At 33.7% G+C, this 13,935-nt stretch overlaps 1 protein-coding gene across 1 annotated transcript in view; it reads left to right on the forward strand.

Annotated features, from left to right (window-relative positions):
• Positions 1-13,935, forward strand: part of LOC113494679 (large neutral amino acids transporter small subunit 1) — a 35,672-nt gene that overhangs the window by 12,010 nt on the left and 9,727 nt on the right. The window contains exons 2-5 of the mRNA XM_026873086.1: positions 1,518-1,761; positions 7,138-7,281; positions 8,848-8,950; positions 10,921-11,046. Coding sequence (XP_026728887.1) covers positions 1,518-1,761; positions 7,138-7,281; positions 8,848-8,950; positions 10,921-11,046 — 617 coding nt within the window. The remainder of the gene's footprint in view (positions 1-1,517; positions 1,762-7,137; positions 7,282-8,847; positions 8,951-10,920; positions 11,047-13,935) is intronic.

The following is a 13,935-nucleotide window of genomic DNA, read 5'->3' on the forward strand; positions in this document are numbered from 1 at the left end:
GTCTCTGAAAAGACACACTAAGATGTATAACCTTTTTTCAGTCAAGCCTATTTTGTTACCTAACACAAGAGCAAGTAAACGAATTTTAATATTTACAACTTCGTAAACCGAATAACCGACTTCTGCTGCTAACCGCCCGTTTCTCTTAACAAAATGTCACAATTGTCTTAATCAAATAAAATGTGTTCTGATGAACTGCAACTCAAGTGCGGAAGACACAGTTTAACACATTAAGAAGTCGGCGGCTTCCTTGAATTAATTTAATGGAGTTAAACCTTGACTTTTCATAACATCTGTTATCTCTATGAATGCAAATTTAATGCAGAATTGTGATCATCTTGATGCAGGCATTGCGTTTTCATTTTAGACTTTAAATTAGTTACCTGTATCCGGATTATATTGCTCATTTGATAATTTCGGTTGGGCAATTTGATAACATTATTTATTTGAATTTAATTTAATTATTGCTAGTGCAGTGATAGTACCTGCTGGTGTGTAAAGTGATGTCCATTTTCTTTTGATTATTACTCAAGTTGATTGAATCTTTATGTAAAGAAAATTTGAAAAACTTGATGGGATATTCACTTATATGAGATTTCCCCTTTTCAGTGTTAAAATCTATCCTACAAGTGGATAATGGAACAATAGAAGCAGCCAAATATTTTCATCAGTTCAATGGCACTCCTGTAATCCTATTACACGACTTTATCCAATCAGTTAAGACCGAACGTCTCGAATCACTGAACCGTACGTGAAATAAAGTTACGTAAATTAGGAACGAAAAGACGAACGACGAATAGGAGGAGAAGCTTTCAATTTGTCAAAACATAAACGTGTCCTGTTTCAAATAACGCTTCTGGACATAAAAATTAACAACAATAAAGTATCAATTGAAAGTAGGTATGAATCAATGGGGCTAGAAAGTCATCATTACTGAAACTACCATCTTTTCGACAGATGGGAAAAATACATAGTCAGTCCCAAAATTTTTGGGACTGACTATGAATTTTTCCCATTTTCAGTTCTTAAATATGTACAATGACCACTAGATGATAAAATATGTTTTTGGGAAAAAGCGTTTTTAAACATACTGTATATAAGGGCAAAGAAGAGAATAAAACTATAAAAACGTGAAAGGGTAAAAAGATAATAGTCTATAATGACTAGTTATAAGTTATGATTATGAAGTTATGAATGCAATTGTGGTTGTATTAGTCATAATTCCGTTGACCTTGATTTCAACGAAATGAACGTGTATTGACGTGACAGTAAAAACAATTAAAGGTTTTATAGTTGCTAAACAATTGATTATTTCATTGCATAAAAATAAAATGTGAAACTTGGCTATAACTCTAGCAGTATTTCTTCACTGCTTGAAAATTGCTGAGAGTCCACCAACTAACCGTTGTTGTTATATCAGCAATTATCCTTTCATCCTCTGCCAAACAAAAACTTCCTGACTATAAATGAAATGAAACAATGTAACACTAATTAAGATCCTTCTCTAATCTTTCCAGGTCACCAAAAAGTAAAGAAGAATGCGAGACGGAGGCTTTAAAATCGGATCCGGAATCCGATCCGGAGGCCAAAGGGGACGAGGGGGCGTTGGAAGCCAAGATGTCCCTGATGAACGGCATCACCGTCATCGTGGGGTCCATCATCGGGAGCGGCATCTTCGTGTCTCCGACTGGCGTGCTCAAGTACACTGGATCTGTTAATGCTAGTCTTCTGGTGTGGGTGGCCTCAGGAGTGTTTAGTATGGTGAGTATTTTGAGCCATCATTTTTGGGAAGTGTGAATGTGTTTTTTTTTTGGTTTCGTTGATAATAGTTCAGATTTCAGTGTTTATGTTTCTTAGTTTTTGTTTTATAAGTAAACATTGATTTTGTCTTGAGTTGTCCTCCAATAAGGAAATATTAATTTGAAATCAAACTTTACATTTAGGCTTGCACTGATTAAAAACATTGTATTTATATTCTACCTACTTATATCTAAAATAAATCTTTAGGGCTGCCAAATAAGTGAAATCTTTAAATATCATTTGACTAAAGAAAGTATTTTTTTTTTCTTATTAATCATTCTTATTAACATTCTTTAATGCCTTTAGAAATATGCAATTAAGTAATTATCCAAAAACCACCTTCTTAGAACATCGAACGGTTTATCTTTTAACGATTTAGTTCAAGTGATAAATCCATACTTATATTATTTTGTCATCTATAGGTATCTGTCTAGATATCCTAGTTTCTATTCAAGTCCAAATTTAGTTCAATTTATAGAAGTATAAAGAGGGAAATGGTCAATCTTGGCTTGTGGATGATTGACTCGCAAATTCTAATTGAAAGATTGACTAGTATTGCAACTGACATGTTATTTATTCAACTGTACGACATCCTCATTGATAATAATAGAGTTTATGAGCGGTCTCAATAAACGAACTTACTTTAAATAACTTTAAAAAAATGCAGTTTTTACAAGGTTCTGAGAAAAACTAGAATGAGACACATTAAAAAATTACATGTAAAACTGATGACGTCTATCCTATTTGCAGCATTAAGTAATGATTTCATGTCAGAGCTCAGAATGTACATTATTGCTTTGAAATTTCTTGATGCTTTCCAAAGATACATTATAAATACTACTTTGGTGCACATTTTGATATGTCCAGATACCATCATTATAATATTATCCTCACTAGGATCACAAATTAAATCGACTGGAAATGCATAACTCTTAATCGTCAAATTGACAAAAAACTTACTTCTAATAAAAACTACACCGACCGAATTGAGAGCCTCAGAACCTCATTTTAAAAGTCGGGTAAAAATGGAACATCATTTCTAAATACACGTTCAAATGAAAATTTATCACAAATATTAATTTTCTTGAGCATTTCAAGACTCAAGGGACTTGTTATCAGCTACTTATATTAAAACCTTTTTAACAAGACGCTCTAGGAGATTGGTTACTTCAACAAGAGATATAGCGTCTATTCTCAAGGGATTTATTCAAAAGCAGCCACTTTGTAAAATGATCTGGAAATGTATTTTAAAATTTATTTTATATGATCACCCTGTAGTCGTTTAGAAAGGCTATTTCTAGTCGTATAGATAGAAAACAATATTGACATAGCTCTATTTTTTGCCATTAGGCTAATGAAAAAGTAAACAGTGTATTTTCTGTTCATTGATTTTTTTGGAAAAAGAGTACCTAATGATACAGGTTTACAGTTAGCTTATGACGTCAAATATTGCAAAATTACGATAACATTGTGCAAAATTCACAACGTTGATGAATTTTAATATATAGTTTATATGCTTGGTTAGGATTGTTAAACTTTCAGACTGAGATGATGGATATTCATCATTAACCCCCATAGGGTTTCTATATCATAAATATAGAACTTTATTGCTGGGGAACCGCTGTTCGAAAGGTTAACCAGAAATGTGAAAAAAAACGTAAATTAAAGACCGTGGTTAAGCAAATTTTGGTACGATCACCATCATCATCATCCTCCAGCCTTTGTCCTCATGCTGCTAGGCATAGGCTTCCTATTTCTCGTGCCGGTTTCTACGTTCCTGTGCTAGCATCCAGACTCGACCCGAGACCTTTACCATGCAATCAAAGTTTATTTGTCCCCCTGGACTATTGGTGATGAACCCTCAGAACCGCGAGTTCGTCTCGCACTTGACCAGTTTTATAATTATAATTTATACCCTTTAGTCATTGAAAAGCAAAGAAAACTAATAATTATGAATTATTAACTTTTATGAATTAATCTATTTTTACAACCGGTTTCTAATTGTTTTGATATTTATAACAGACATTTCCTTGGCTGTAAAAATGCATTATAATTTAAAAACTTGATTATAGCTTGTGTCTGAAACCTTGGATCCGTTATAAATACAACTGTCATTTATATTGCTTTGTGAAGACAAATAACTAAATTTTAATCGCAATCTAATTATTATGTACTCGTAGATGCTTATGTGTGAGACTTGCATGTTTGTGAAACCTCCGCGACACATTAACTGGCTTTGTGCGGTAGTGGCTAAAAGAAGGAGTCTTTAATTCTCACCCAATCTAACTTGCTTTATCACGTGGATTCGCCCGAGAGGATGTTATTATAGCAAAAAACTCAAGTACTAATCTGGGTTATCAGTAATCTTTATGCCAAATTGACCAAGGCGTTTGAGCGTGATGAAGTGATAACCACAAAATCTATTTTATTAGTGTCATAGCTTGTAATTAAAAGTTTTAATTTAAAACAGATGCACTTGTCATAGAGGATTTGCTATAATAATAGATATCTAATACCACCCACAGATTCCATCTAATGTCAGTTAAATGTCATCTTTACCGGAAAACAATTGAATACCTCATTAGCAATGCAGTCCTTGGTTGAAGATAAGAAGACCAATTAGCCGAAAAATTAAATCAATGCTTAAAGTTTACTGACATCAAACAGAGTCATTAATACTATAATTATGACTGTAAGATTAAAATGTAATAAGGAACTATTGGTTCTGGAGTTCAATGACTGCACGGATAGAAGAGTGGATAGGTTCACAAGGCCAAACCCGCAGCGCGCGGCGTGTCGCGGGTTCAATTCTCGTGTATGACAAGTATTTGTGTGATCCACGAAAGCTCGTTCTCAGTCTTTGTGCACATTTACACTTTGCACACTTTTAGGGAGTTTTTTTAAAATCAGCAATCACTTGTAGATAACTACAAGTGATTGCTGATTTTAACCTAGGCAAGGATAAAAGTGTAAGAAGTTGAATTTATTATTTTAAGATGACCCTCAAAATCGGCAATGCGCTTACGCTAATAGAATACCTAAATTGTACAAAATTGATATTCGTTTCTGTCAACTCACTTCGACTCTTCAGTTCAATACATTTGAGCGAAAAGATTTCTTCAAGACAAGAGATCTGGAAACCGGACAACGCGCTCAGCTTGCTATTCAAAATTCGTGCTTTCTTTATGAGACAAAAGACGTACCGAAAATTATAACTATACAAGAAAGTAATATAGATAACGTATTGCAATTCGTTTTTTAATTAATACAATATAATGAAAGTCCCATTATCACCACATCATCATTTTTGTGGTCCACAGAGAGTGTATAGTTCAAATCAGTACGTAATAAACAGACTCTTATCATCGTCACATGGCCGCAGTTCTCCCGATAGCGAGCTTGTGGCAGGGATCGTCAACATTTTGTTAGTTATTTCAAGTGATCAATTTATTTGCTTAAAATATCTTAAGACAGTGTTCGTAGAGGATTTCTTGGGTTCTAAAATGTCTTAAAGTAATTTTATTGAAGGCTTTGAAGGTGTTGAAGAGAGATAGCTCTCTACGCCGTGTATAGCGCTGTCACGCTTCCATAAATATAACGATATTATCTACTTTAAGACGTGGTGGTAGACCTTCTTCTTCTATTAGATATAAATAGTATGTTGTTTTGTTTATTCATATTTTATAAAACGTGTTAGACGTATATCATATACATTAAAACAGGTAAAATTTAAATAGACGATTTATGAGGAATCGTGTTGAAGGATAAACCTTTAGGTTTTGTGTTTATTTATTAATTTTATATACGGTATACAATACAGCTTAAAAGAAAAAAAATCAGAAAGACATGCGGAAATAATCCTATCTACTGAACTTCGTTGAATATGACAATCAATAGACACAGTAAAATATATTTATACATACATAAAATATTCTTGATCTTTCATTACTTAATAAGCAAACTTTTGTATCATAGAAATGTTTGTTACTCCTGCCCCATTTAAATAACATGGCGACAAAATCACTTGTTGTATAATAATTACGATCATATGATTTACTGTCAATAAGCTTATCACATTACTTGCAGACATTTATTATTTGTATCGAGTTATCAATTTGTGCCTAAAGACTAGGGGTCCTAGCAACACTCTCCCTAAAGTAAAATAGCTTTATTTTGTGGAAGAGAGAGGTTGCTGTGTAATGCACCTTCTCACTTTTACAAAACTTTGACATAATATATGTCAAAGAATGATATGCAGTCAATTAACAATAAATTATAAATGTAATTAATTACCTATTTAAGTATTGCTTTTTACATGTGTTCTTCAAACTAAAAACAATTAATTTAATATGTTCTATCTTGCGTACCATTTTATCTTTAAAATTACACTTTTATCATTACCAAATAAGTTTTATTAATTTAACCAAATATTATAGATAGATGGTTCAACTCATATTTAAATTATAAAGCTTTAGGTTGTGGCAGTGACACACAAATAAAAGCTGTATTAGTCAAAGTCACTGTATAAAGTTACCTAGACGTAGCGTAAACGCGAAAACCGACTTGCTCACGTGTATTTCTCGGGATTGCCCGACTAGTTTCGGACCCAGCCGGAGTCCTTAGTCATGAGCTGACACGACAGCCTAGTCGCTAGTCGGGCGATCACGATAAATATGATATCACAGTCAAAATTACTTGAATTGACACCAAAATTAACTTTTCAATACTCAGGGGTAAATGTCTTTCATTTGACATTGATTTTATACTGCTGTTTATATTTTAATAGGTAAGTGGTCCAAAAGAGGATGTTAAACCAGAAAGACCAGATTTCAAATCAAATGAAACAGAATAAAGCGGAATAAAATAATATATTCAAAATGAATATATTAACATAATTTAAATTTTGCACAATATTGTGCAATTCGCTTTTTTCATCCAAAGGACCACCATATTGTCCCGATTTTTTAAGATATAGTTTTTTGATCCTTTTGAAATCTTTCATTGAATGCTAAACTCATCATATTTCTCGTTTCCTTATATAAAGTGCCAGTGTAAGCTGTTATTGCCCAACTACGAATCTCAGGATGCAAGTTTCTCTATTAAGAACAAACTACCAATACTGGGTATAGAAAAATTTATAATATTGCGAAAATTTTTACAGGCATATAAACATTTTCGTAATTTTTTGAACAGTTGAAAATCCTCGATCAATTTTCTCCCTACTTGCTTTCACGAATCGTACAAACCTTTGTGTTTTTATTCACTTTACAAATACACCTATTATCCCCATTTGACGCTGCTAATGATTCTTACTTACATACATAATATTGTCTGCAGATAGGCGCATACTGTTATGCAGAACTGGGGACCATGATCCGTCTGAGCGGCGCCGACTACGCCTACATCATGGAGACGTTTGGTCCTTTCGCCGCCTTCATCAGGCTCTGGATCGAGTGCATGATTGTCAGGCCTTGTTCACAGGTGAGTTTGTTATGAATAACTATTTGTTTGGTAAAATGTTGTAAGTTTGAGTCCTTTGTAGGATATGCTGAAAAATAATGTTTTTTATTGAGATAGATTTGATATTAAAGTTTTTCTTAAAATTATGCCTGGAAGCGTATTTCTTAGCCAACAGTTGACAGACGGGTTTTTCAGGGAACTTGATAAATACCGTTAGGAAAATAAGTTCGATATTTATTTTGACTAGCTAAGCAGTAAGTATACTAAGTGGTCGTACTTACGTACATACTTTGTGCCTTATACCAAATCTATATTATTACGGTAAATATGTTCTAAAATACCGAAAATGAACTAAAGGTAACCTACATATAAAATCCTCATTTCACCGACCTTCACATACAATACATACCGCCATAAACTTATTTTATAGCATTTAAGAATAGAACAACCCTTGTATCGATTCGAAATTTGAATATTCGTATGACGCAATTCGCAAAGCTCAGTGTGTCATCGGCTGCTGGTGGGTGATGACGTTCGTTGGGCATTATTATTGCGTAGGAAAGACGAGAATGGAATTTTAATTACAATTTTCAGGGGTTAAATACAGAGTAGGGGGATAGGTGATTTTTATGGATCGGACATATTTAACTACTTTAATAAAAATCTTTAAAAGATTTATTGAGATTCGTTATTTGATTAGGAATTTCAGTTTATCCATTTATTGAACTAACTTTCGAGGCATGACGTTGCATAAATAAAAACAGTTAGTTATAAAGCCCTTTTAATTTTTTTTAAGTAGTTTGAGGACTATTTTTCTATTAGTCAAAAACAGAGGTGCTACACATCAAAACCAAGAGGTGAGGGTCAACTGAACTGTAAGAAACTCGATTTCAGTCTAATTCAAGTAAAAATCTATAAGAACAAACATCTCTAACTAAATTTATTGTCTGCCCACGACAGTCCTGTCAGACCAAATGAATTCATTTCGCTAAGCTTTAGTACTAAAAAAAATCTGTCTCGCATTCTTTTAGATACAAATAACTTTAAATGTAAGGGAAATGGATATCCTCACCTACGTTACACGGATACAACACAATATTGGCCGGAGATGCGTTTCTACATTGTTCTACCTTATTGGCGCCCGACGCGGGACTTATTTGATAGTCTCATGTTTATTTGCATAGGGATCACGTTACAGTGACAACTGATTGAACTTTATTACTTCATAAAGTTTATAGCGTTGCTTTAGAAAGGGTAAACTGATATTCAATTTTGTTAGTAAATTGTTATTGGCGCACAACATGGGGCCAGGCCAATTCTTTTTATCGGTAACCAATACTTTATTTATTCAACAAACTGATCACGTAGTAAAGTACAATTACAAATTATGGTTGATAATGTAAAGTCACAGATGAAACTCCAATCATTACTGCTCCATTTTGGTAAAACAATGTGAATTACACAATTTTACAAAAACATCTGATTTTTTTTTTCCATCTTTTCATTGTACTTTTCTTTAGATAGGTACGTATCTCAATTTTACATCATTCTTCTAATACTTTTTGTTACAGTATGTTTTGTTTTCAGGCGATAGTCGCACTCACATTCAGTGTGTATGTACTGAAGCCGTTGTTTCCGGAATGCGACCCGCCTGAGGATGCCACTCGGCTGCTGGCGGCCTGTTGTATATGTAAGTTAAAACTACTCTCAGTAGATAACAATAAATAAAATAATGCCATTAAGTGTTCAAAGTAGTATTTAACACGGTTATATTATACTAGCTGTTGCCCGCGACTTCGTCCCCGTGGGTAGAAGATATAAGTTATGATTTATACCTGCCCTGTTTTTTTCACATTTTCCATTGTATATTCGCTCCTATTAGTCGCAGCGTGATGGTTTATAGCCTAAAGCCTTCCTCGATGAATGGTCTATTCAACACAAAAAGAATTGTTCAATTTGAACCAGTAGTTCCTGAGATTAGCGCGTTCAAACAAAAAAACAAACTCTTCAGCTTTATATATTAGTATAGATAACCGTAGCGGGAAAGGCACGCTATGCTAGCTTTCTGTCTCTTCATTCTGTTTAAAAATGAAAAAGACAATATGACACCTAAGGGCGACAGTTTGGCATATGTTGTTCTTAAATAATTCTGTTTGCTGCATCCAATTTTGCGGATTTATTAGAGTTGTTTTGATCAAAGTAAGGTAACAAAGGTCGCTTCTCAGAATATTAATTAATTTTCTTTTAATAGAAAGCTGGACTCTACGCTCGAAGGCATTTCTCAAAGCTCAGAATCAAAATTAGAATTTCATATAATTACTTTTTGGATCGTTTTAATTCAAAAAAAGTTGTTATTTATCCAACATCCCATTAACATACCGCAAAATAAACAGCGGTCTATGAATACCCAGTTTTTTTATCGTGTTTTTTCCATTTCGTATTTTGGCAAGCCACCACTGTTGGTAGGTACTTGTCCTACTTCGGTCGGTAGTAATCAACTTTGCTCAACGTGGTTCGAATTGCTAACTCTGCTCCTCTTTTTGTAATTCAAGAACGTTTTGGGAATTCTATTTTTCATTAAATTTTCCGGAATACTTTTTTCTTTGGATCGATTGGAAGCGGTATTTAAATGTGACAGGTGTCAGTTAAGACACCTTTACATTTGGTGCTTTTGTTTGAAGATTCCAACTGGTATGAAGACTCATATTATTTTGTAAACAGCATGAATTATGATTAACCATACATCAATGAGTGAACTTTTATAAAGTTGAATTAACAAAAAAAATGTTGATAAAGTATAAAAAACTTACGTATAATATAACGTTTAAATAATAAATATTATTTTAATAAATAGGTCGTTCAAAACTGTATACATAATTTTAAATCATGTTAAGTAAATAAATATATTTCAAAAGTACCTACACATAATAATAAAACTGACAAAAAAAATGACCTAACTGAGATAGGTTGACCAAATTGAGACCAAGTTATACGGACCCAAGGCGAAGACATTTCTTGGCGAAACGAGGAAATATGCGAGTTATTTAATAAGTTGCGTCGGACTTTAATAGCTTCCGGAATACAGTCTGATGTAGTCATATACAAATTTATATTTCTGCCCTCGTTTATATTTACAATTTATTCGATAGAAATTCTGGGGTTTATGTCCTTTTTAGTACCTACCTAGTAGCCTTATGTTGAAAGGAGAACGTTTGTTTTTCAATTCTGAATGCCTTTTTGACTTCTTCACTCATCTGGAATTGGTAAGAAATCAGAATCGTGACAACGTGTCATGCCAAGTTCAAGGTGACAGAACTGATGATCACCTAAAACCACATACAATCCTTCTAGATAAATGACAATTATTACAGTTAGCTTTTAAAGAAAACGAGCAGACGTATGGAAATTACATTTCGTTGCAATCATTCAGACCTGTTATCCAGGCATTCTAGCATTTGCCATGCTAACAATTGTCAATACTTCACTTTTCGAAATGGGAATTAATCATTTCGCGAATTGACATTTACCCTACCGTACTCTTACCATAAGTCATCATCTTAAACTGTGTAAACTTGAGGCGCTGAACGTCACTTCATATATGCTTACGGCTTTTATTTTGCCATTAATGATTATCATACTATACTAGACTCTTGTCTCCAGTGCTGCTGACCTTCGTGAACTGCTGGTCTGTCCGCGCGGCCACCAGGGTGCAGGACTGGTTCACTTACGCCAAGCTCCTGGCACTCTTCATCATCATCGCCGCCGGCATCTACCAGCTCTGCAGAGGTATGTCTTGTTAATACTACTTTTAAATTAGACTTACAATTATGTAGCTTCGTTTATGTACATACATATGTACTACACGTCCATATAGGGCATTCAACTCCAAAACAATTATGTTCTCAAAGTCATTGCTCAAAGTAAGAAATAAATTAAGTTCCCTTTTAATTGATTTACCATGTTTTAAAATGTCACTTTACGTTTCCAGTAACAGAGAGATCCATTGATTAGTCAACAATTGTTTTTAAATTTCCATTTGGAAGTTGGACATAAAAAAATAACTTTACAATTTTAGCAATACTCTAGCTACACCAACAGTTATTTGAAGCTCAAATAATTATCATTTACCATACACACCTAAATCCATTCAACAATAGGAGACTTAAAGAATAGAAACTAGTCAAATTAAATTGATTATACCCATAGACATAGCCATACTTGAAATTATTAAAACCACCTCTATTTGGACAAGTGTGGAGAGTTACAAATTAAACATAATGTTACGACATAAGATGTTAGTATAACAGTGACCTAAATATGTATTACTTAATTATTGGTATAAATGTAACATGGTCACATGGTCGTGACTCCGAAAGCCAGCTGTCATTGATTCTAACTGTTATACGTTGATATCTGACATTCGTGACCATTACTTATTCAACCAAATCAGTATCCAAATTCAATTATCATCATCATCATCATCTCAGCCAGCAGCCTATAGCTGTCCACTGCTGGACATAAGGCTTTCCATACGTTCTTTAGCGCGACCGGTTCATTGCTACCTGCATCCAACTTCAATTATAGTGGGGATCTTTAATGTATTGTTTCAAAGTTGAGGTCCGAACTTGCGACTTGCGACTTTAAGCGTTCCATACTCGGTACTAATAGGCTAAAGTCAAGTCAAAATGTGAAAATTTGAACAGCCTAGCTATTACGGATCTCGAGCCTTGGGTGGCCGGTGGCGAAGCATCAGTATAATGGTTCCATTTTTAGCCTTTCTGTTTGATTCTGTTTCAAGGGCTGTTTCTCAACCCTTGAAACAGAATCAAACCAATATGAAGAGTAAGCCCGCCAGTCAAAACTGTAAAATAAAATTATAATTTTTTAAATTAAACTATCGTATCTCTCCAAAATCGACCGTCCTTGCTTACTCTAACACAAGAAAGGCGATCAAATTCCGTTAATATAACACGATTACACAATCACACCAGTCAGCTGATCACAAGGCTCTCCTGACCCTGAGCCACTTGTAGTTATGCAGATTTCAAATGTTAATACACTTGTGATATTGTTTGCTAGATTTTTGATACGATTAAGAAATTATTATCTTGAGAAATGAAGCAATGCTGACTTATTAAAAATCGGAACATGCTACGATGGTAGGTCCATCACTTCGAATTCGATATTTTTTGGAAATAATTACGAAATTGAAAAAATTGCTTACAATTTTTAGATCAGATCAATCTAAAATGTTCAGCATCACATTCCCAAGATATTTCCATTACGATACATTATAAAAACATGAATACTCTGGGAAAGAATAAAAAAATCCTTGTTGTAACAGTTTGTAATTGTTTTTATATTTCTAAATACTTTGTAACGGTTTCGTCAAATTTAAGCCAATACCAAGAGTTCTCACATATCTATCACACGTTGTTAAAGTGAGACACCACTACATGCATTGTAGCGCGCCATCTCTCTTCCACACAGTAATCGCGAGTTTTATGAATATTCATCGTTAATAAGGTATGTCAACTAGATTCGGTCTCGAGACCCGTTTGACATTGAAAACTCCGTCACAAGTGTCGGAAGTAAGCTTGCCATTCATTATCTACTTCTCGGTACTACGAAATAGTATAGATAGGTAAATAAGAACGGATTTGGAAAGGGGACTTTTTCATTGAAATGAGCTGTTATTTCCTTCTGATTTCGACTTTTTAAATACAAATTTACATAACCGGTTCAGTCGTTTTTTAAATTTAGCAAGACCTGTTTACGATACATGCCTAAATTAAAATTTATAAAAAATCAAATTAAAATAAAAGTTATTACCTATATTATTAGAGGTATGAGTAGAAAGAAATTATTTATTCTGAAAATAGGATAGACGTCATCATTTTTACATGACATTTTTAAAGCTAGCTGGAGTCGACTTATAGTAGACTCTCAGACCTACTAAACATACATTAAAAATTCATAAAATAAAGCCGTCTCAAGAAGTTTAGTAACAAACACAGTGACACGAGAATTTGATAATAAGATACGCAAAATAAAATAGTCGAAAGAAAAACAAAACATATTTACGTCAGACCATTTATTGTCGTAAACAAATCATCAGAAGGCCTTGAACAGACCGCTTTATGTCAATTGCAAAAACTCGTTAGTAATGAGTTCAAGGGTGTGATGATAAAAGAGCGAGTGATAACGGCGTCTCAAGCAAATTGAACCGGCTCTATGATTGGGAATCGAACGCTTCTGACAGATCCAATATTATTTGTGGAAAGGAATTGTCGTATCTTTGCGTGAGATGGAAAATACTGCAGTAGGGACCACCTACTCAGGGGCGTCTTTCTCTTGGGTACTGGAATTTATTAAGTATTTCGCTTCTAGTAGGAGAATATATAGCTTGTAAGCGAAATACTCGGGTTAGAAACGTCCTGACAAATTATACATACGATAATGAAACCGAAAATTAAAGAAAAACATATGATGTGTTATTCCGATTCCGCAAAGTTTTTAACACCTAAAAGAGCGATTTATTCGATGAAACCTTTATCAAGTACCTAATAAACGAAATTAAAATATTTCGATTGTCAACATTCAAACTTTTGTATTTATAATGCCCTAATTGATTTAGGCTACACTACATTTTTGACTTAAAAATAATGATGGTTA

This window comes from Trichoplusia ni, chromosome 6 (assembly GCF_003590095.1).
Source record: "Trichoplusia ni isolate ovarian cell line Hi5 chromosome 6, tn1, whole genome shotgun sequence".
In the NCBI taxonomy this organism is placed as follows: domain Eukaryota; kingdom Metazoa; phylum Arthropoda; class Insecta; order Lepidoptera; family Noctuidae; genus Trichoplusia; species Trichoplusia ni.